At 42.9% G+C, this 20,380-nt stretch overlaps 1 protein-coding gene across 7 annotated transcripts in view; it reads left to right on the top strand.

Moving 5' to 3' along the window:
• The window catches only part of SLC35F4 (solute carrier family 35 member F4), a 395,994-nt gene that overhangs the window by 360,918 nt on the left and 14,696 nt on the right, over positions 1–20,380 (top strand). For all 7 annotated transcript variants that reach the window (XM_077464441.1, XM_077464444.1, XM_077464443.1 and 4 more), the window contains one exon: positions 16,388–16,513. In XM_077464441.1, coding sequence (XP_077320567.1) covers positions 16,388–16,513 — 126 coding nt within the window. The remainder of the gene's footprint in view (positions 1–16,387; positions 16,514–20,380) is intronic.

Raw genomic sequence — 20,380 nt, 5'->3', positions numbered from 1 at the left:
TGATTTTAGTTTTATCTGACCGCACTGACCACAAAGTAATAATTTGAGCGGAGCCCCAGACCAAGGGGGATTGACAGTTATTTTATGTTTCTTCCATTTGCGAATAATCGCACCAACTGTTGTCACCTTCTCACCAAGCTGCTTGGCAATGGTCTTAATATACTAACTATACTATACTAATAATATACTAACCAGGCATACACTGGTTAGTATATTATTCCTGAGTGAACCTGTCCTGCTGCTGGCCACTGCTCTGTAGGATTTTCATGCTTGCAGTAAAGCCCCAGCCTGTCTCTAGTAGATTTGGGCCTAGCCTTGCATCATTTCTAGTCTCCTAATTTTAGTATAAATACATCTCCCTGTACTCTTTTTCTAGTACACCTTGACCAATTTGCCCTCATAAAACTATCCTACTGCTGGCCATTTTACAAGTATCATGAGTGGTCTCTTAATTCTCAATTAGAATTTGACAGTATTGCACCAGCGAGGATAAAGAATTTCACTTTGAAGTAAATCATATTGGGTTACCACTGCTTCTTTGTAAGCCAAGCTAATTGTAAAAATAAATATCAGTTACACACCAAGTATACGCTGTGAGTGTACACCATTGCTGATATTGTCAGTAAAAATGTCACTGTTCTGTAACACTGTGTACAGTTTAACCACTTAAGCCCCGGACCAATTTGCAGCCAAAGGACCAAGCCCATTTTTGCGATTCGGCACTGCGTCGCTTTTACTGACAATTGAGCGGTTGTATGACATGGCTCCCAAACAAAATTGGCGTCCTTTTTTCCCCACAAATAGAGCTTTCTTTTGGTGGTATTTGATCACCTCTGCGGTTTTTGCGCTATAAACAAAAATAAAGTGACAATTTTGAAAAAAATTCAATATTTTTAACTTTTTACTATAATAAATATCCCCAAAAAATATATAAAAAAATTTTTTTTTCCTCAGTTTAGGCCGATACGTATTCTTCTACATATTTTTGGTTAAAAAAAAAACGCAATTTAGCGATTATTGATTGGTTTGCGCAAAAGTTATAGCGTTTACAAAATAGGGGATAGTTTTAGAGCATTTTTATAAAAAAAAATTTTTTACTAGTAATATCGGCGATCAGGGATTTTTATTGTGACTGCGACATTATGGCGGACACATCAGACATTTTTGACACATGTTTGGGACCATTGTCATTTATACAACAATCAGTGCTATTTAAATACACTGATTCCTGTGTAAATGACACTGGCAGTGAAGGAGTTAACCACTAGGGGACAGTGTAGATGTTATGTATGACTGTGTTTTTTTTATTGTAGGAGGGTGTGGCCTGGCATGTGATGTCACTGATTGTCTTTCCCTATAAAAGGGAAGAGACGATCAGTGACGGGCTCAGTAGGAAGCATGGGGAGAAGTTTGTTTACACAGACCTCTCCTCATTCTTCAGCTCTGGGTTCACTGGTCCCATGGTCACAGAGCTCCCGACCCACAGCTGGGCACTTAAAAAGCAACGTACAGGTACGTGCTTGTGCCCAGCCGTGCCATTCTGCCGACGTATATGTGCAGGAGGCGGTTCCTTAAGTGGTTGTAAAGGCACAAGGTTTTTTACCTTCATGCATTCTATGCATGTAGGTTAAAAATCTGTGTGCAGCATCATCCCACAGCCCCCCTGAGCCCCATTTTGATCCAACGATGTCCAGAAGGCCCGTGCCTCTCCAGGGACCTGCACTCCTGATTGGCTTTTGGCAGTCACAGCCAGTGAGCCAATCAGGAGATGGTGGGGTGGGGCCAAGCTGCAGCGCCGTGTCTGAATAGACACACAGGGTAGCGCCTCAGCTCGGGTGCCCCCATAGCAAGCTGCTTTTTGTGGGGGCACACGGCAGGAGGGGCAAGGAGTGCCGACTTGAGACCTGAAAAGAGGAGGATCCACGCTACTCTGTGCAAAACCACTGCACAGAACAGGTAAGTATGACATGTTTTTTATTATTATTTTTCAATAGAAAACAAGACTTCAATATCACTGTAATATCACGTTATTTGAGGCTTTTGTGTATTTTCCATGTTGCCCCCAAACTGCATGCTTTGCTGTATGGTATTTATTTATTTTTTTGCATTGGTACATGTTAGGTCAGTGGTGTCATGAACATCCCTATCCCTTTGTGTACTTTGTGTACTTCAGCTGCAGAGCAGGGATTCCCCAGAGGCACACATCCAGCTCTGCAGCCCTGCAGTTTAATTGGCCCTCTTATGACTCATCTCCCTCCCTTCCTGGCAAACTCTCATGAGAGTGAGAGAGAGAGAGCTATGCATGATGTCATAAGCCTGGACTAATGACCAGAAAAGAAACAGGAAGTGGGCTGTATAAGGTATTTACTGGCAGAAAAAAATGTTTTACTATCCAAAGTTAGAAAAACAAGGGCAGAAGATTTAATAGATGGAAAGTTGAAAAAAGTTCCGCTTTAAGAGCCCTTTCACTCCGAGCCGCGGGTGGGCTTCGGCGGTAAAGCGGTGCTATTTTTAGCTCTGCTTTACCGTCATTTTAGCAGCAGTATTTGGCCGCTAGCGGGACAGTTTTACCCCCTGCTAGCGGCTGATAAAGGGTTAAAACCACCACAAAGCGCTGCTGCAGCAGCACTTTGACGGCGGTATAGCCGCGCTGCCCTATTGATTTCAATGGGCAGGAGCGGTGCATACACCGGTCCTTCACCGCTCCAAAGATGCTGCTAGCATGACTTTTTTACCATCCTGCCAGCGCACCGCTCCAGTGTGGAAGCCCTCGGGGCTTTCACACTGGAGACACAGTAGCTGTTTCAGGGAGCTTTGCAGCCGCTATTTTTTGTGTTGTAGCGCCTAAAAATCGCCCCAGTATAAAAGGGGTCTAATAAATGAGAGTCTGTGTTTGTGCACAGCTATGAACTGCTTCATTTTTAGGCAATTCTGTGTTTTGCCCATTAATAGCCAAAAATCAGGTTTGCTTTAATCCCCCAACCATTCCTAGGATATACTTACCTTTCCTTCACTCCCAGAGTAGCAGGGGGACATAGATAAGATTTGTGTATTCTGATGATAAGGGTGAATATAAAACATTAATATTGCACATATTCTGCAATTGCCAACCTCCATTTCAGAGAAATAAAGCTTTTTAGTATGCCTTCAAGCAGCAACTATCCCTGTGGTCATCAGTCAGGCCAGCCTGACATTGCTGCACACTCTACTATCCCGTTCACGGCTTAGCTATAATTTTCTGAGTCGTATATTTTAGTTATAATATCCATGACAATGCAAAGAGCAGGGTATGATGTAATCCATAGCAACATAAAGAAAGAGTTCATTTGAGGAAAAAGTAGACTTATTTTTTTTACCCTCTACTTCTCCACATACAGTATATATAAATGAGCTTTTTTTGGTTAGTCTAATGAATTGTGTTCATTTAATTGTATACGGCTTATGATATTAACATTTTATGAGTTTACATACCATCTATCCTATAAAGGTATTTTTATTATTTTTTATTGTCACGTGCTTTATTTTATGGAGAAGAGGATTTTAATATATCCCTTTGTGGATTATATTTTTCTGTTAGTATTACTATCCATAGTTTATCCATTGGGGCAACTATTCATTATAGCTGTTTTAAAGTTAGGCTGGCCATACAATATACAAATTTCTTGTACAATTTTCCTTTAGATTTACCAAAACCATATAATATGAGGTCAAACCTAAACACGTACCATTTGCATGCAATCAGGCAGGCCCTTGTACTACATAGTTGAAGTAGAAAATTTTTCTTGAATAAGAAAACTGTAAAATGTATGGTCAGCTTTAGTATCTTCCATTCAAATGTAACATTTCGGTTGGTAATAGAAAGACATCCCATTGGATAGTTGGGGCATGACTAAGCTCTTAACTCCTATGCCCTGTACACACGGTCAGACATTCCACCCGAAACTTGTGTTGCATACACACGGTCAAACAAAATTGTCAGAAAATCTGATCGTTTGAGAAAAGAATGACGTTCGTTGCGTACGACGGGCTACGTAGAGGCTGGTAGCCAATAGCTTTGGTCTTGTAATTTAATCTGAGCATGCATGGCACTTTGTCCGTCGGAATTCTCTACAAACGATTGGAAATAGTGCGATCGGATTTTTGTTGTTGGAAAATTTTAGATCCAGCTCTCAAACTTTTTCCGTCTGGATTTCCGACGGAAAAAGTCTGATAGAGCCCACACACAATCAGATTTTCCGACAACATAAAAAGCATCCTCCTTGCTCTGAAACTTAATTAGCCTAATAAACAACCTGTATACTAACACCCTGTTTATACCTAAATCTTAGGGTGATTAGAACTTCTAAAGTGAACGTGACTTGGCCTAAAAGGTTCCTAAGGCACGTACCTATGTTAGTCTTTAAAACTTAACTCCAGATACTTAAAAGAACACAGATCCATACATTTATGTTCATTAAAAATAATATGTGTTTTTAAAAGCAAGTAAGTATCTGAATTAGATTTGATGTCAGTCTCTTTCAGTCCTTTAATAGCAGAGCTCAGACTGGGAAAGAGAAAATCAGCACAAGAAGTCAGTTGCCCCACAATGTCCACGTGTTAACAAGAAATATAGATTTGTTCAGCTCAAGTTTTTGCGCCAGATATATTATTCCCCAGAGCGGTTACCCTGACAGAAGATTGGTCGGGCCTAGATGCGATTCAAAGTTGGGCTCCTTCTTTCATGCTGTGTGGTCTTGCCTGCAACTGCAGGTCTTTTGGTGAGGAGTGGTTAATGACATCAATTCAATAGATAAATTCCGAGTTCTCTGTGATCCTCTATTACTTGGTATTTGTGATACTTTGGAAGCCCCCCAATCTAAAAAATGATTTTTTTTTATGCAGCTTTCTACGCTAGGAAAGCAATTCTTCTTCAATGGAATTAGCCTCTGCCCCCACGGTCCATCTATGGAAAACTCTTGTGAACTCAGCTGATGTATATGGAAAGTAACTGCCTGAAAAAGTTTGATAAGCTTTGGGTGGTGTGGGTCCATTAGAGGCAGCTAACTCTAGAGTAGGGTTCGGTACCCTGCAGAGCTCCCAATGAATCTCATACTTATTTCTTTAAAAACTTTCTTGAAATCTTAGATCGCTACCACTCTCCACATTTAATTATTGGTGGAGATTTCAATTTGGCTGCTCATCCTGTGCTTGATAGAAGCAGAAGCGTACCTTCTTCCAAAGCATTTCCTAAAATTTTAACACGTTCCTTGAATAACCTCCAAATGGTGGACACCTGGAGAGCTCATATTGTTGGTGTTAGGGCCTATACCTTCTAGTCCCAACCTCATAACAGTTTTTCTCATCTGGATTACATATTTAGCACCCCAATACTCTTAGCTAACTCCTCTTCTGCTGATATTCACTCATGTCCTTGGTCTGATCATCATACAGTATCCTTCACTACATCACAAGTAGGCCTAGCCCCTACTCCTCATACATGGTGTCTTAATGATTCCTTATTGACAAACCCCAATGCTATTGATCAACTATCCTCATGTTTAGACAATTATTTCACTCTAAACACCACTCCATATATGCCTTCTACCTCCCTTTGGATGGCACATAAGGTAGTTATGAAGGGACATCTAAGTATAGCTGCTGCCAAAAACAAAGCAAAACTTGCAGGCATTAGAACCCTCACTAGAGACATAGATTCGCTTTATAACAAGCATAGCCAATCCCCATGCCCTGATCTTCTTAGCCAAATACAAAATAAACGTCTTGATTTGGATACTTTATTATCATCAGATACTGAAAATACCTTGAGATGGTCTAAAGCAAAATTTCTTCTGCATAACAACGCTGCCTCTACCATGTTCACAAGAAAATTAAATCAATCCATCAAGCCTACTCATGTATATAAACTATGATACCAAGCTGGTAACGTAAATATCTTTGTAGACTTCCATAAAAAATGTACTTTCCTCTCCTCCATCATCTCCCTATCCATCCTCCTTAGATTGGCTTGAGGGGATTTTGTTTCCCTCTCTGACCAGCAAGCAGACTGAAGCCCTTTAATGTCCCTTGCACAATCCTTGAAATAACCAAATCTATCAAAACTTCCACTGCACCAGGCCCAGATGGTTATACCACCTCATATTACAAAAAGTTTGCAACCCCACTGGCCCCCAATTTCACTAAACTATTCAATCATATTCCAATGGGTAATCACTTTCCAGAAGAAACATGTCCCTTTTACCTAAACCTCGCAAGGATCATATTTTTCATCCTCAAAATTTTCATCCTATTTATGTTATGAATAATGACCTTAAAATTGTTGGGCGTCTGCTGGCTGGCAGACTGGTGTCAGTTATACCCTCTCTAATCTACCCAGACCAAGCAGGATGTATTCCAGGCAGGAAAATTACAGTTAACCTCTGTCTGGCCTTTAATATAATTCAGGACTCAAATTTACATTGTCATCCATCCCTTATACTCAGCCTAAACATACAGAAGGCATTAAATAGTGTGCTTGTTGGTCCTATTCAAACAGTTTACTTCCCAGATTTGGGAAGTAAATATAAAGCTCCACAAACCAGAGTGAAACTTCTAGGTAGCAATTCTGACTTCTTCTCACTAGGGAGATTCACAAGACAGGGGTACCCAGTTTCTCCACTTTTATTCGCCTTAGCAATTGAACCCCTGGTTTGTGCAATAAGGAGCAACATAAATATAAAAGTATATCCCAAAGGCCCCTTGAGTTCAAACCAAATCTACATGCAGATGACGTTCTCCTTTTTTGTCAGATCCCCTTATCTCTTTGCCGAATCTCATCACTATATTGGATTCCTTCAAGGACGTCTCAGGCTTAGGTGTCAACTTATCAAATTGTTCAGCTATGCCAATTAACCTCCCACCTTTATTAGAAGCCTCTATGCGGGAGAGATTTCCATCCTCTTGGTGCTCACATTCTTTCCCTTATCTGGGTATTCATCTTACCCCTTCTTACAAATCACTGTTCCAGGCCAACTATCCATCACTCTTTACACATATCAAATCCCTTCTAAAACAATGGTCTTCCTACTATATCTCATTCCTCGGTAGAATAAATCCATTTAAGATGGCTATACTACCTAAACTGCTATTCTATTTCAGAGCCCTGCCATTACTTATCCCAAAATCTACCCTGGATTCACTTCTAAGGGACATAAATAAATTTGGCTTAAAAAAAAAGATTTGGTAACTCTCTCCTGCATAGACCTCAATCTTCAGGAGGATTAGCCCTCCCCAACCTATGGTTATACTATTTATCCACTAGATTTATACAATTAGCCCCATGATACAATTAGCCCCATGGTATGCCTGTGACAACACAGTTCCTTAGAGTTTATTTGAGGAACCCTCTATCCGCCCTTTCTACCTAAAAGGGTTACTTTGGTCCAAGTCGGTCCACCCTCGCAAGTTATATTCTTTGAACAAGGTGGCTGCTCACTCCTATCAGTTATGGTGTTGTCACAAAGAAAAATGTAGTATGGCCTCTCTCTGCCACTCCCGATTTGGCCTCATTCTTGGGAGGCCCTTGTTCCCCTCCTGCTTTTAGGGAGAACAACCCTTTTGCCTTTTGGATTTCATATAACCTTACAAATTTGAAATCTCTTTCTTTTGGGTAATAAATTTCACTCTTTTGCCCAACTGAAATCAGATTTTACTTTGCCCAGTACAGAATCTCTTCGTTATAACCAAATTCAGGATTTCTTTTTAAAATACTATTCTTTAATGCTAAAGACCCCATATACTTTGTCTGAAAATGTTTGTATCTCATCCCCTAGAGACAAGGGTTTGATTTCCCACATATGTCAATACCTTAATGAACTTTCTCTCCCTGAGATATCCAAGCCAGTGCTTCAGTAGGAAACCCACTTGGATAGCCCATTTTCTTCTGTAGACTGGGATAGTATGATCAATAATTTACTCAAATGCACTTGCTGTATATGACCCCTGCTAAGATACATTCCTTTTATCCTTCGGCCTCCCCCTGCTGTTTTAGAGGATGTCCAGATCCAGGCACATTTTTACATATCTTCTTGAGCTACAAAATTCTACAACCTCTATGGCATCAAGTTAACCTAAGGGTATCAAATTTAGCAGGCAAACATATCTCTTTATCACCACACATATGTTTATTATTTGCTCCCATATCCGATATTCCCAACCCGTGTCAGACTAATTCACACCTTCTTTTGCTCTGTCCAATGGATGATTGCCGATAACTAGCCTTCCTCGTTGTTTCTCTAGTGGTAAGTATTGGAAAGAATGGAAATCATAAAATTATCTGAACACATCACTCATACTCTGTAGGACACAATGCATATATTCAAGAAGAATGGGTGTACTGGGATATTTATTTTGCCTTAATATCCTTTATAAACCTTCTCTCTGGATCTTGTATATACTTTTATACCTCTTTTCATAATTTATTTTCTTTTAATGATATCTCCTTACGTACACATTAATATATACCAAGTTCACAATATGTTTAGATTGTCTTCATGTTCTATGTGTGAACCATGTTTAGGCCTGTTTATAACAATACCTCCTCTTTATACAGTGCCTTAAAAAAATATTCATACACCTTGAAATTTTCCACATTTTGTCATGTTACAACCAAAAACGTTAATGTATTTTATTGGGATTTTATGTGATTGACAACACAAAGTGACACATAGTTGTGAAGTGGAAGAAAAATGGTAAATGGTTTTCAATTTTTTTTTACAAATAGATATGTGAAAAGTGTGGCATGTATTTGTATTCAGCCCCCTTGAGTCAATACTTTGTAGAACCCCCTTTCGCTGCAATTACAGCTGCATGTCTTTTTTTTGTAGAACCCCCTTTCGCTGCAATTACAGCTGCAAGTCTTTTTGGGGATGTCTCTACCAGCTTTGCACATCTAGAGAGTGAATTTTTTGCCCATTCTCCTTTGCAAAATAGCTCAAGCTCTGTCATATTGGATGGAGAGCATCTGTGAACAGCAGTTTTCAAGTCTTGCCACAGATTCTCAATTGGATTTAGGTTTGGACTTTGACTGGGCCATTCTAACACATGAATATGCTTTGATCTAAACTATTCCATTGTAGCTCTGGCTGTATGTTTAGGGTCGTAGTCGTGCTGCAAGGTGAACCTCCACCCCAGTCTCATGTCTTTTGTAGACTCTAACAAGTTTTCTTATAAGATTGACCTGTATTTGGCTCCATCCATCTTCCCATCAACTCTGACCAGCTTCCCTGCCCCCGCTGCAGAAAAGCATCCCCACAACATGATGCTGCCATAACCATGTTTTACAGTGGAATTGGTGTGTTCCGGGTGATGTGCAATGTTAGTTTTCCTCCACACATAGCATTTTGTTTAGTGGGTCAAAAAGTAAAATTTTTGTCTCATCTGACCAGCACCTTCTTCCACATATTTGCTATGACCCAAACATGGCTTCTCATAAACTGCAAACATTATGGCTTTCTTTCAACAATGGCATTCTTCTTGCTACTCTTCCATAAAGGCCAGATTTGTGGAGTGCACAACTAATAGTTGTCCAGTGTACAGATTCTCCCACCTGAGCTGCAGATCTCTGCAACTCCTCCAGAGTTACCATGGGCCTCTTGGCTGTTTGTTCCTCTGATTAATGCACACAAAAATAAAATAAAAATATTTTTCACAAAATAAATGTAATCGTAAAAAAACAAACGTCCCTCCTGCCTAACATATAATACCACATCCCACATAAATAAATGATCTGAGACCCCTACCAACCCCCCAAAATCCAACACTTTAGGAGTGTTTTAACCCTTTCCCATTCCCTATCTCCCCTCAAACCATGTAAAAGACTGCTGTAAACCTCCCCTAAAAACTACTGGAGCTGTGAGACCCTCTGTGACCCCCTCAAAAAGATGGTACCCCTGATAACTGCACCAAATACCAAATAATCAAATAACAACCAATATAATAATGGTATCCAATTACCTGCATATAGGGCTCAGCACCTTAAAGCCACGTTGGGTGAATGCAGTAGCCATACCAGGTCAGAAGATCCTCGGATGGATCAATCTCGCTGGATTATGATCTCTGAATAGATGATTCCTATATGAACCAATATTGGTCCCACCCGGATGATGAACAACCGTTCTGATAGTCCTAATGGTGGAAATATATGACAGGAGAGCACTTCATGGGTGCTGGTTATATGGTAAATGAGTGCTCTCATTCGATGGTCATGCCACTAGAAATGCCGCATATGTTGAACACAGGCGAATGATGTATAAGAACAATCCAATTGGGGGATACCCATTAAGCAGTGTCACAAGGAAGCATGAATGAGTGCATACATTCGATCCGACCAGTAGGTAAATGGGTCCCGCCAATCTGGGTACTCCACTGCAACTGCCGATTTGATCGGTAATGTATGTAAATGTATATGAATGTACTCACAGATCTGCTTCCTCAAGTGATGGTTGGCGGGTTAAAGTTGTGGTAATCCTCCAAGGGGCTGCAATCAAAGCAGTGATTGTATGACAATAATAAAGATGACTATGTCAGACAGGTAATCCAGATTGAATGGGGATTCTGAGCGAGTCCTGCAGCATATGCGGCAATTATTAGTGGCATGACCAGCGAATGAGAGCACTCATTTACCATCTAACCAGCACCCATGAACTGATCTCCTATCGTATATTACCACCATTAGGACTATCAGAATGGTTGTTCATCATCCAGTTGGGACCAATTTTGGTTCATATAGGAATCATCTATGCAGAGATCATAATCCAGTGAGATTGATCCACCTGAGGATCTTCCGACCTGGTATAGGGCTACTGCATTCGCCCAATGCGGCTTTGAGGTGCTGAGCCCTATATGCAGGTAATTGTATACCATTATTATATTGGTTGCTATTTGATTATTTGGTATTTGGTGCAGTTTTCAGGGGTACCATCTTTTGGGGGGGAGGGGGCAACACATTTTTTTGGTTCCAGCTCCTGTAATTTTTAGGGGAGGTTTACAGCAGTCTTTTACATGGTTGGATTGGATATAGGGGATGGGAATGAATTAAAACACTCTTATAGTGAGATCATTTATTTATGGGGATATGATATTATATGTGAGGGAGAAGGGATATTTGCTTGGTAAGCTGTATTTTGATGCAATGTTTTCATAATTACCGTATATACTCGAGTATAGGCCGACCCGAATATAAGCCGAGGCCCCCAATTTACCCCCAAAAAACTGGAAAAAATTATTGACTCGTGTATAAGCCGAGGGTGAGACATGCCTGTCCATCCCTGTGTGTCCGTCCATCCCTGTGGGTCCATCCATCCCTGTGTGTGTGTCCATGCATCCGTGTGTGTGTGTGTGTGTGTGTCCATGCATCCGTGTGTGTGTGTGTGTGTGTGTGTGTCCATGCATCCGTGTGTGTGTGTGTGTGTGTGTGTGTGTGTCCGTGCAGCCTACCTGTGTCCAGCCTGCCTGTGTCCGTCCAGCCTGTGTCCGTCCAGCCTGCGTCCCGTCCAGCCTGCGTCCCGTCCAGCCTGCGTCCCGTCCAGCCTGCGTCCCGTCCCGGCCCGGCCCGTCCCGTCCCGAGCCGAGCCTCCGTCCTTCAGCTCTTCGTCGGCGGCCATTCTAGGATTCAAAAGCCGCGCCTCCGTCGGTGATAGGCGGAACACTCAATTTCCCACTGACTGCTGTTCCGCCTATCGGATGTCCGTGATAGGCGGAACACTCAATTTCCCAGCAGCCTGTGTTCCGCCTATCACGGGCATCGTCTCATCCTCGTCCGTAGTACGAGGATGAGACGATGCCCGTGATAGGCGGAACACAGGCTGCTGGGAAATTCAGTGTTCCGCCTATCACAGGCGAAGGCGGAGGCGGAGGCGCGGCGTTTGAATGTTAGAATGGCCGCTGTCTGTCTGCTCGATACGCTGATCGAGCAGGCAGACAGCGATGACTCGAGTATAAGCCGAGGGGGGCACTTTCAGCCTCAAAAAAGAGGCTGAAAATCTCGGCTTATACTCGAGTATATACGGTAATAGAGAGTAGATAACCAATGGGTGTGTAGGAATTTTTTTTATTTTATTTTTGTGTGCCAGGTTTTGCTCTCTATAAACATACCCTACCATTATTGATGGAGGTGCCTTCACATATGTATTGCGTCAGACTCCCAGTTGTAGTTTTTTTTTTTTTCTGTCTTATTCTTTTTCTCTGATTAATGCTCTCCTTGGCCATCCTGTTAGTATAGTTGCACGGCTATGTCTTGGATTGAACAGTGCTCTGTGGGATGTTCAAAGCTTGTTTTTTTTTTTAACCTATCCCTGCTTTAAATTTCTCCACAGCTTTATCCCTGACCTGTCTGGTGTGTTCCTTGGCCTTCATGATGCTGTTTGTTCTCTAAGGATCTCTAATGCCGCGTACACATGTAGCCGTCTATCCGACGGACTTAGTCTGGCGGACTTCCCGCCAGACTGCTGGCGGACTTCCCGCCAGACTGTCCGCCGGACTTTCCGAACGGGCTACTTGCCCACACACGGCACTTTTTCAGCGAACTAATATGGCGTACTAAGTCCGCCGTACTATCCGCCCTACTGAACGGACTCGCCCAAGCACGCGGAGGAAAGTCCGTTCATTTCGAGCGCGTCTCCAGGTAGGCGGGGCCCGCGAAGGAGACGTCGCAGGCCCCACCGCCAGGTATGGACTTAAAGGGGAACCCCAACGCCGAAAAAAAAATCTGCGTCTTCTTATAGCTCTTTTACAGGTGGTGGCCCGGTCTTCTGTCGCCGCCGCCGCCGCCTTCCGTTCTTCTTCTTCTCCTTCTTCTCCTGGAGATGTTGACTCGAAGCTCTCTCCGGCCGCAATGCCAGGGACGCGCTGCGCGGTGACTTATATAGGGACAAGGGGCGGGGTCATCGGTTGATGTCACATGGGTTGATGTCACATGGCGACAGTCCCAGCATCCTCCGTGACTGTGACATCGTGAGGGGGCGGGGTCACCATGTCACATCAACCCATGTGACATCAAGCGATGACCCCGCCCCTTGTCCCTATGTAAGTCACCGCGCAGCGCGTCCCTTGCATTGCGGCCGGAGAGAGCTTCAAGTCAACATCTCCAGGAGAAGAAGAAGAAGAAGAACGGACAGAAGACCGGGCCACCGCCTGTAAAAGAGCTATAAAAAGGCGCGGTGGCCCGTCAGAAGAACCGAAGAGGGGGACAAGACCCCCGAAGTCGGAAGAGGCCGCAGCGACGAAGAAGAATGCCAGACTCCTCCGCTAGCAAAAGAGCTACAAGAAGATAGCAGAGGAGTCCGGCGAGAAGACCCCCGAAGACGGAAGACCCCCGGAGCTGTGCAATAAATTATTTTATCTTGTGTGTTGTGTTTTTTTTTTGTACTTTATTTTACAGGTGAATGGGTAGGGGTACATTGTACCCCATACTCATTCACATAGGGTGGGGGGCTGGTATCCGGGGGCCCCCTTATTAGAGGGGGCTCCCGGATTCCAATAAGCCCCTCGCCCGCAGACCCCGACAACCAACGGCCAGGGTTGTCGGGAAGACATCAACATGGGGACAAGGTTCTTTGGGGTGGGGGGGCCGCGCGGCCCCCCCTTCCCCAAGGCACCCCCATGTTGAGGGCACACGGCCTGGTACGGCTCGGGGGGGGGCGCTCGCTCGTCCCCCCTTTCCTGGCCGGCTGGGTAGCGTGCTCGGACAAGGGTCTGATATGGACCTGGGGGGACCCCCACGCAGATTTTTTTTCGGCGTTGGGGTTCCCCTTTAAGTCCATACCAGGCGGCGGGGCCCGCGAAGGAGATGTCGCAGGCCCCGCCGCCTGGTAGCCCGCTCGAAATGAGCGGACTGTTCTCCGGGCGGGAAAAGCCCGTTCATTTCAAAAGTACGGCAGACTGACACACACACGGCCGGATTGTCCGCCGAAATGCGAGTCCGGCGGGAAGATTGGAGTGCAAAACTACTTTCTAAGTCCGCCGTACTTTCGGGTCAAAAAAGTATGCCGGAGGCTACACACGGGTTGATTGTCCGGCGGACTTGAGTTTGCCGGACTCTTCCACCCGCTTGTTTGATCGTGTGTACGCAGCATTACAAGCCTCTAAGGCCGCGTACACACGCGGGGACTGTTCGCTCAACTTTGTCCGTCAAACAGTTTCAGCAAACAGTCCGCTCAAAATTAGCATGGACGGACTTGCCCACACACGACGAACGAACAGTTTGCTGAAACCGTGCGCGATGACGTGAACGGCACGTACGACGGGACGGAAAATACGACGTCCTATACACTGCATTACAACTTTCGGCGTGTAAATCCTTTCTGAGCATGCGCGGAACTTAGTTTGACGAACAAGCCTACACACGAGGGGACTGTTCGCTGAAACCAAGTTTCAGCGGACAGTTTTTCGGAATTTCCGAAAAACTTTGTTCAGCAGACTGTTCGCTGAAACTGTCCGCTGAAAGCCCACACACGAGCGGACTGTCCGCCGAAACACTGTTCAGCGGACAAAGTTGGGCGAACAGTCCCCGCGTGTGTACGCGGCCTTAGGGCTTCACAGACAGCTGTATTTATACTGAGATTAAATTACACACAGGTGGACTCTATTTACTAATTAAGTGACTTCTGAAGACAATGTGATACTTTGTGTTGATCTGTCACTTAAAATCCCAATAAAATACATTTACGTTTTTGTTTGTAACATGTCAAAATATGGAAAATTTCAAGAATACTTTTTCAAGGCACTGCATGAAAAGACTTTGGCCTTATTTTGTTTAGTACTTTACATACACAATCTGCATATTGTTTTGTACTTTGTGTGCATTATGTTGTACTCTCCTTTTTTCTTGCTCATTTGTCCTTCCTAATAAAATCGTTTGTAAACAAATAGAAAAAAATTAATTATTATACAAGATTCATATAGCACCAACGTGGTTTCTCTCATGTTCTAAATCCGAAAGAGTATACCACCAGTGAAGAGGAGGACTTTGGTATAAGGAGTCCATGCTCCAGGCTGCAGTGATGTGTAATATACCATATTTTCCGGCGTATAAGATGACCTTTTACACTTTAAAAAATCTTTTAGGCTGGGTCAGCCCCTCGGATGCCTGCTGGGTGTTTGGTAATACAGTACAGTATATACCGCTGAGCCAATCCCTGTGAGCGATGTATTCAAATGAATACAGAGCCTGCTCGGATTTGGAGTAACAACCTCTGCCAATCCGAGCAGGCTACTCTGTAGCCTGCTCATATTGGCTTTGAGAGTCAGAGAGGCGCGGGCTGATGATGTTACAGCCTCTGCCAATCCAAGCAGGCTTTGTATTCATTAATCGAATACATTGCTCGCCGTGATTGGCTCCAGCAAAAGCAGGAAGAAGGATATGGCACCAGCTCCAGCAAGAAGGAAGAAATATCAAGCGTCGGAAGCCTCGGAAGGAGGGTCGTCTTATACTGCAAGTACAAGAAAAAAATGCTTAAACAACTGTAAGATTAGGGGGTCGTCTTATATGCCCGGTCGCCTTATACACCGGCATATAGGGTAATCTTGCAAGTCCTAGGTTTGTCTGCTATATACAGGTGTGCTTGGTCAACAAAGAGAGTACCAACTAAGAACCAAGAAAAGAGAAGGAGACTTAGAAGTAAGAGAGAAAGAGAAAAGCGTGTATGGTAGTAAGGGTAGTAGGTGGAGGAGGGAAAGCTTCAAAACCCCCTGAATGTTCCCCTCTATATTGCTATGCTAAAAGGAAGTTAACAAATTATATTTTATTACACACTAACAAAATAACGACACATGAAATAATGTACCCATTCCCTAAATAACTCTGTTCATGGATAGGCAGATATAGCTGGTTGTAACTAAAAAAAAGGCCAACACTTTGAAAGCTTGCATTGCATCCCAGGAAAGCAAGTTTTTCCTGGTCTAGACATTCCAGCTATAGGTCTAGGGTGAAGAGGATGGAAGCAGAGGCATGGCCTGAGGTAAAGGCATGACCACACACTAGGACAAAAATTCCATCTCATCTACAGTACATTTCCTAACATAGTCATAATGCCACTATAAAAAGTTATTTAATTTTACAGGAACTTTATTTCAAAGAAATTGTTGTAGGTACAAATATTGCATTCTATAATTTCTCTTTAATAATGTCATTATCATGGGTCAACTGAAAAATGTTACCCACATCAATACCTTTTTCCAAAGTGATGCTAATAGGTTCATCATTGGAGCTTTACCAAAGATAACTCAGCAATGCTGTTGCTTCAACATCCTTCTTTCATATATAAATTTAGTTTTCTTGTTTTATTGATGTCGGATTCCATCCCATGGCTGGCAGTGAAAATGTCAAAGTGTTTCCTCTTTTTCTTTGGCACAGATAGTTGCTACAATAATGGCAATAACGGGAATTGTCATGATGGCGTATGCAGATGGTTTCCATGGTGACTCCATCATTGGAGTGGCTCTGGCTGTTGGATCTGCCTCAGCGTCTGCACTTTACAAAGTAAGAAAGAAAATAATGTATCTGTTGATGTTCATATGCTGTATATAAAATTGTTATTGTAGTTTATGCAGGTGTCTTGTGAGCCACAATAGTATAACTTTGAAACTTTAACTTTCACAGTTCCACCAACCTTTCACCTCCATAGGTTACTCTAATATCTAATTATCTCCAGAGCAAATGCTGTGATTTTCATAGGGCCCTGTGACAAGTACGTAACCCTCGGCTTCTTCTATCCTGTGTTTTCAAAGCCCCCAGCACATAACTATCACAGACCTACAAATCACCAATACAGATCCATGCCTCTTAGCCCTTGTACACACGGTCGGAGATTCCGACAACCAAATCCGTCGGATTTTGTCCGAAACTGTTGCATACACACGGTCAGACAAAGTTGTCGGAAAATCTGACGTGATTACGTTATTTCGTTACGACGGGACTACGTTCACGCTAGTAGCCAATAGCTTTGGTGTAGGAATTTGATCTGAGCATGCATGGCACTTTGTCCGATCGGAATTCTCTACACATGAGTATGTCCGATCGGAGCATTTTGTCGGAAAATTTTACCAACAAGTTGGAAAACTTGGTCCGTCGGATACTCCGACGGAAACAGTCCGATGTAGACCACACACAGTCGGAATATCCGACAAAACGGTCCGATTGGACACATTCCGTCGGAATCTCCGACCGTGTGTACAAGGGCTTAGACATATGTCAACAAGAATCACAAAATTCAATCAACATTGTCCTGTGGAGTTGTACATTTTTGGCATGAAACCAGTGTTAAGTTACCGCTCCTTCTCCAACGGCCAAGCTAAAGAATTATTTCAAGCAGCGGAAAATCAACTTTCACTATAGATAATGAAAGCTGAATTTCTGCCAGTGTGTTGGTGGCTTGTCCCACTATTTGTGCTGTACTGCCACAGAACCCCACATTTTCATTTTTAGGACTGATAAAGCAATGAAGGCTGCCATTGTTGACATCTCCTTTTGAAAAAAAAATTTTGACTGTCCTGTTGATTCTTTTGCTCTGATGCATTAAGAAACTAACTTTTAAAACAATGCATTTGAGGACATCTGCCTTTCCTGATTTGCATTCTTTCAGTGAAGATCTGTATAGCAACCTGTCAGCTAACATTTTCAGATAGAGGTCTACAGTGATACCGTTAATATTTTTCTCTCTCTCTAAAATCCTATCCTTACTTATAATGTTTAAATATATCTGTGCTTCAAAATATTCTGTAGTTCCCTACTGATCCATTCAGCTATTAAGAGTGAATGCAAAGCCCTTTGTAAGCTAGTGACTAAAGTCATATCTTACACAGGGCCATAGACTCCCCTTGAGACAACACTGATTGGCCCTACACTGTCACACTGAGTGAGTCATATGCCCTTTCATTCCCAAAACTGATGGGTATTTCTTTCAGCTCTCAGCACTGGATAGAGCAGTTGAAGTAAATATAAGTACCGTATATACTGCTAGGAATGTATTGATTAATGTGGACATTTGCAGAACTGAAAAATGTGTTTTGTTTTGTCTTGTATATATTCATTATATTACTAATTTAGTTTTGTTTCGGAATTCGTTTGTGTGGTTTCTGAATTCATTACATGTTGTTTCATTTATTCATTTTCTAAGGAGTTCCACATTTTTAGAATGATTCAAAGTCGGATCGGTCAAAAAATAATCAACCAATTCGAAATACGTGTGAAGAATACCTGGTTGTTAAGCAGCAGGCTGGGAAGCTGGCTGCCGCGTCCTTAACAACTGATGAGTCATCAGCTGTCAGCTGGCTTCCCCACTCACAGCTGAAACATAAACACAACAATGCCAGCAATAGAAAATGTAAAAAATGTAAAAGCATGCAGCCCGGCAGGTCAGGAAAGGGGGGGGGGGGGGCAAGTGAGCGCACCCCCTGAACTATAGAACAATACCAGGCCACATGCCCTCAACATGGGGGGTGGGTGCTTTGGGGCAGGGGGGTCTGCTCTCCCACCCCAAAGCACTTTGCCACGGTAATGATGGGGGCAAGGACCTCATCCCCACAACCATGGCCAGTGGTTATAGGGGTCTGCGGGCAGGGGGCTTTTCGGAATCTTGAAGCCCCCTCTAACCCCCAGATCCCGCCCCCCCCCCATGTGAATGTGTAAAAAGTGAATAAATACAGTAAAGGAGTTTTTGACAATTCCTTTATTAAAAAATAAAAAACAATGTCCCCCGATGTAGATCTATCTCAACCTGCTCTCTGCACCACCAAACCTGAAAAAAATACATTTCTTATATTTGACGTTATGTCATTGGGTGACTCCGCCACTTAGCTAGATAATAAATGTGCAAACAAAGAGCAGGCAGTCCGTGGGAAGCATTCGTTGAGGCCAGATGTTTTTTCTTTTTTTTTGGGTTCAGCGGAGCAGTGGGTGACGTGAGATGGATCTTCATGGGGGAGGGGCGCTGTTTTTTTATTTTTTAATAAAGAAATTGTCAAAAACTTGTTCACTGTCTTTGTTCACTTTTTACACATTTTTGCTGACTGGGTAGGGGTATGTACCCCTCACTCATTCACAAAGGGGAGATGGGATCTGGGAGCCCCCTTGTTAAAGGGGCTTCAGGATTCCGATAACTCCCCTGCCCACAAACCCCCACAAATCATCAGCCGTGGTTGTGGAGATGAGGCTCCTGTCCCCCATGGGGCCAGGGTGCTTAGAGGTGGGGGGCAGAGCCCCCCTGCCCCAAAGCACCCACAAAATAGATTTTAGGGGGACCTCACATGTTTAGAAAAAAATCAACTGGCCTGGTATGGACTGGAGGGATGACCCCACTCCATTTTTTCTGAATCTCTATTGCCGGCATTGTTGTGTTTACATCTCAGCTGTCAGTGGGGAAGCCAGCTGATGACTCATCGGTTGTTAAGGATGTGGCGGCCAGTTTCCTGGTCCGCTGCCTAACAACCAACTATTTTTCACACAGAATTTGAACCAGTCAATAATATTTTTGACTGATCCGAATTCTAATAATTTAGAAAATTTGGAATTCGTTAGAAAATAAATAAACAAAACAAATTTTAATGAATTTCAACAAAATTCATCCCTATTTCATTCAGAGATTTAGACGTATCCAAATCTCTGAATTAAATAGTGATGAATATTGTACCAAAACATTTGTCCGAAGTTGTATTCGGATCGAAATTAATTGCACATGTCTAGGTTAATGCATACCTGTTGCTTTGCCCTAAATGGGCAAAGCAAGGGTTTGCCTCAAAGCCCAAGTCCAACCAATTTTTTGTTTTGGATAGTGTGGGGGAGATTTGAAATCTCAGTGAAGTTATTATTTTTGTTGGTGACTCCATTGGGATTGTTTCACCTTGTTTCCTATCTTTGTGACCTATACAGGAAGGCATATAAAGCAATAAAAACCTTGCCAGAACCATTCCCCTGTACTAAAAAAAAAGTGTTTTTGTTTGCATCTGCATTAAAAAGATTTCTTATCACTTATGGAGGCCCTTCCACTCTTTACACAGAAAATGTTGGCTGGAATTGGATTTTAACCCCTTAAAAGCCTTATTGGCACCTATCAGTCCTTTGCCAAATTATATCATACTATCTTCCTCCTCTGCTATCTTAGGTTGGCTATACATGATTCATTTTGTTTTCTGCTCAACCAGTGGGTTGAACAGAAAAAAAATAGCCAATTCCATCATTCACACATTCGGGATGGATGAGGGAATCACTCCTGCTGAGTTATTGTGTTTTCGACAGTGGGGAGGCTTCAGAATACAATGATCAATTTTGGCAGTTATAGCCGTCGGCATGGATTGTTCGTGAAAGACCTAACAACTGGTTATACATAAGTCGATCAATAGATTGACTTGT

This window comes from Lithobates pipiens, unplaced genomic scaffold (assembly GCF_037356315.1).
Source record: "Lithobates pipiens isolate NorthernLeopardFrog02 unplaced genomic scaffold, aLitPip1_a1.2 Scaffold_30, whole genome shotgun sequence".
Classification (NCBI taxonomy): domain Eukaryota; kingdom Metazoa; phylum Chordata; class Amphibia; order Anura; family Ranidae; genus Lithobates; species Lithobates pipiens.
This window is presented reverse-complemented; position numbering and strand designations above follow the sequence as displayed.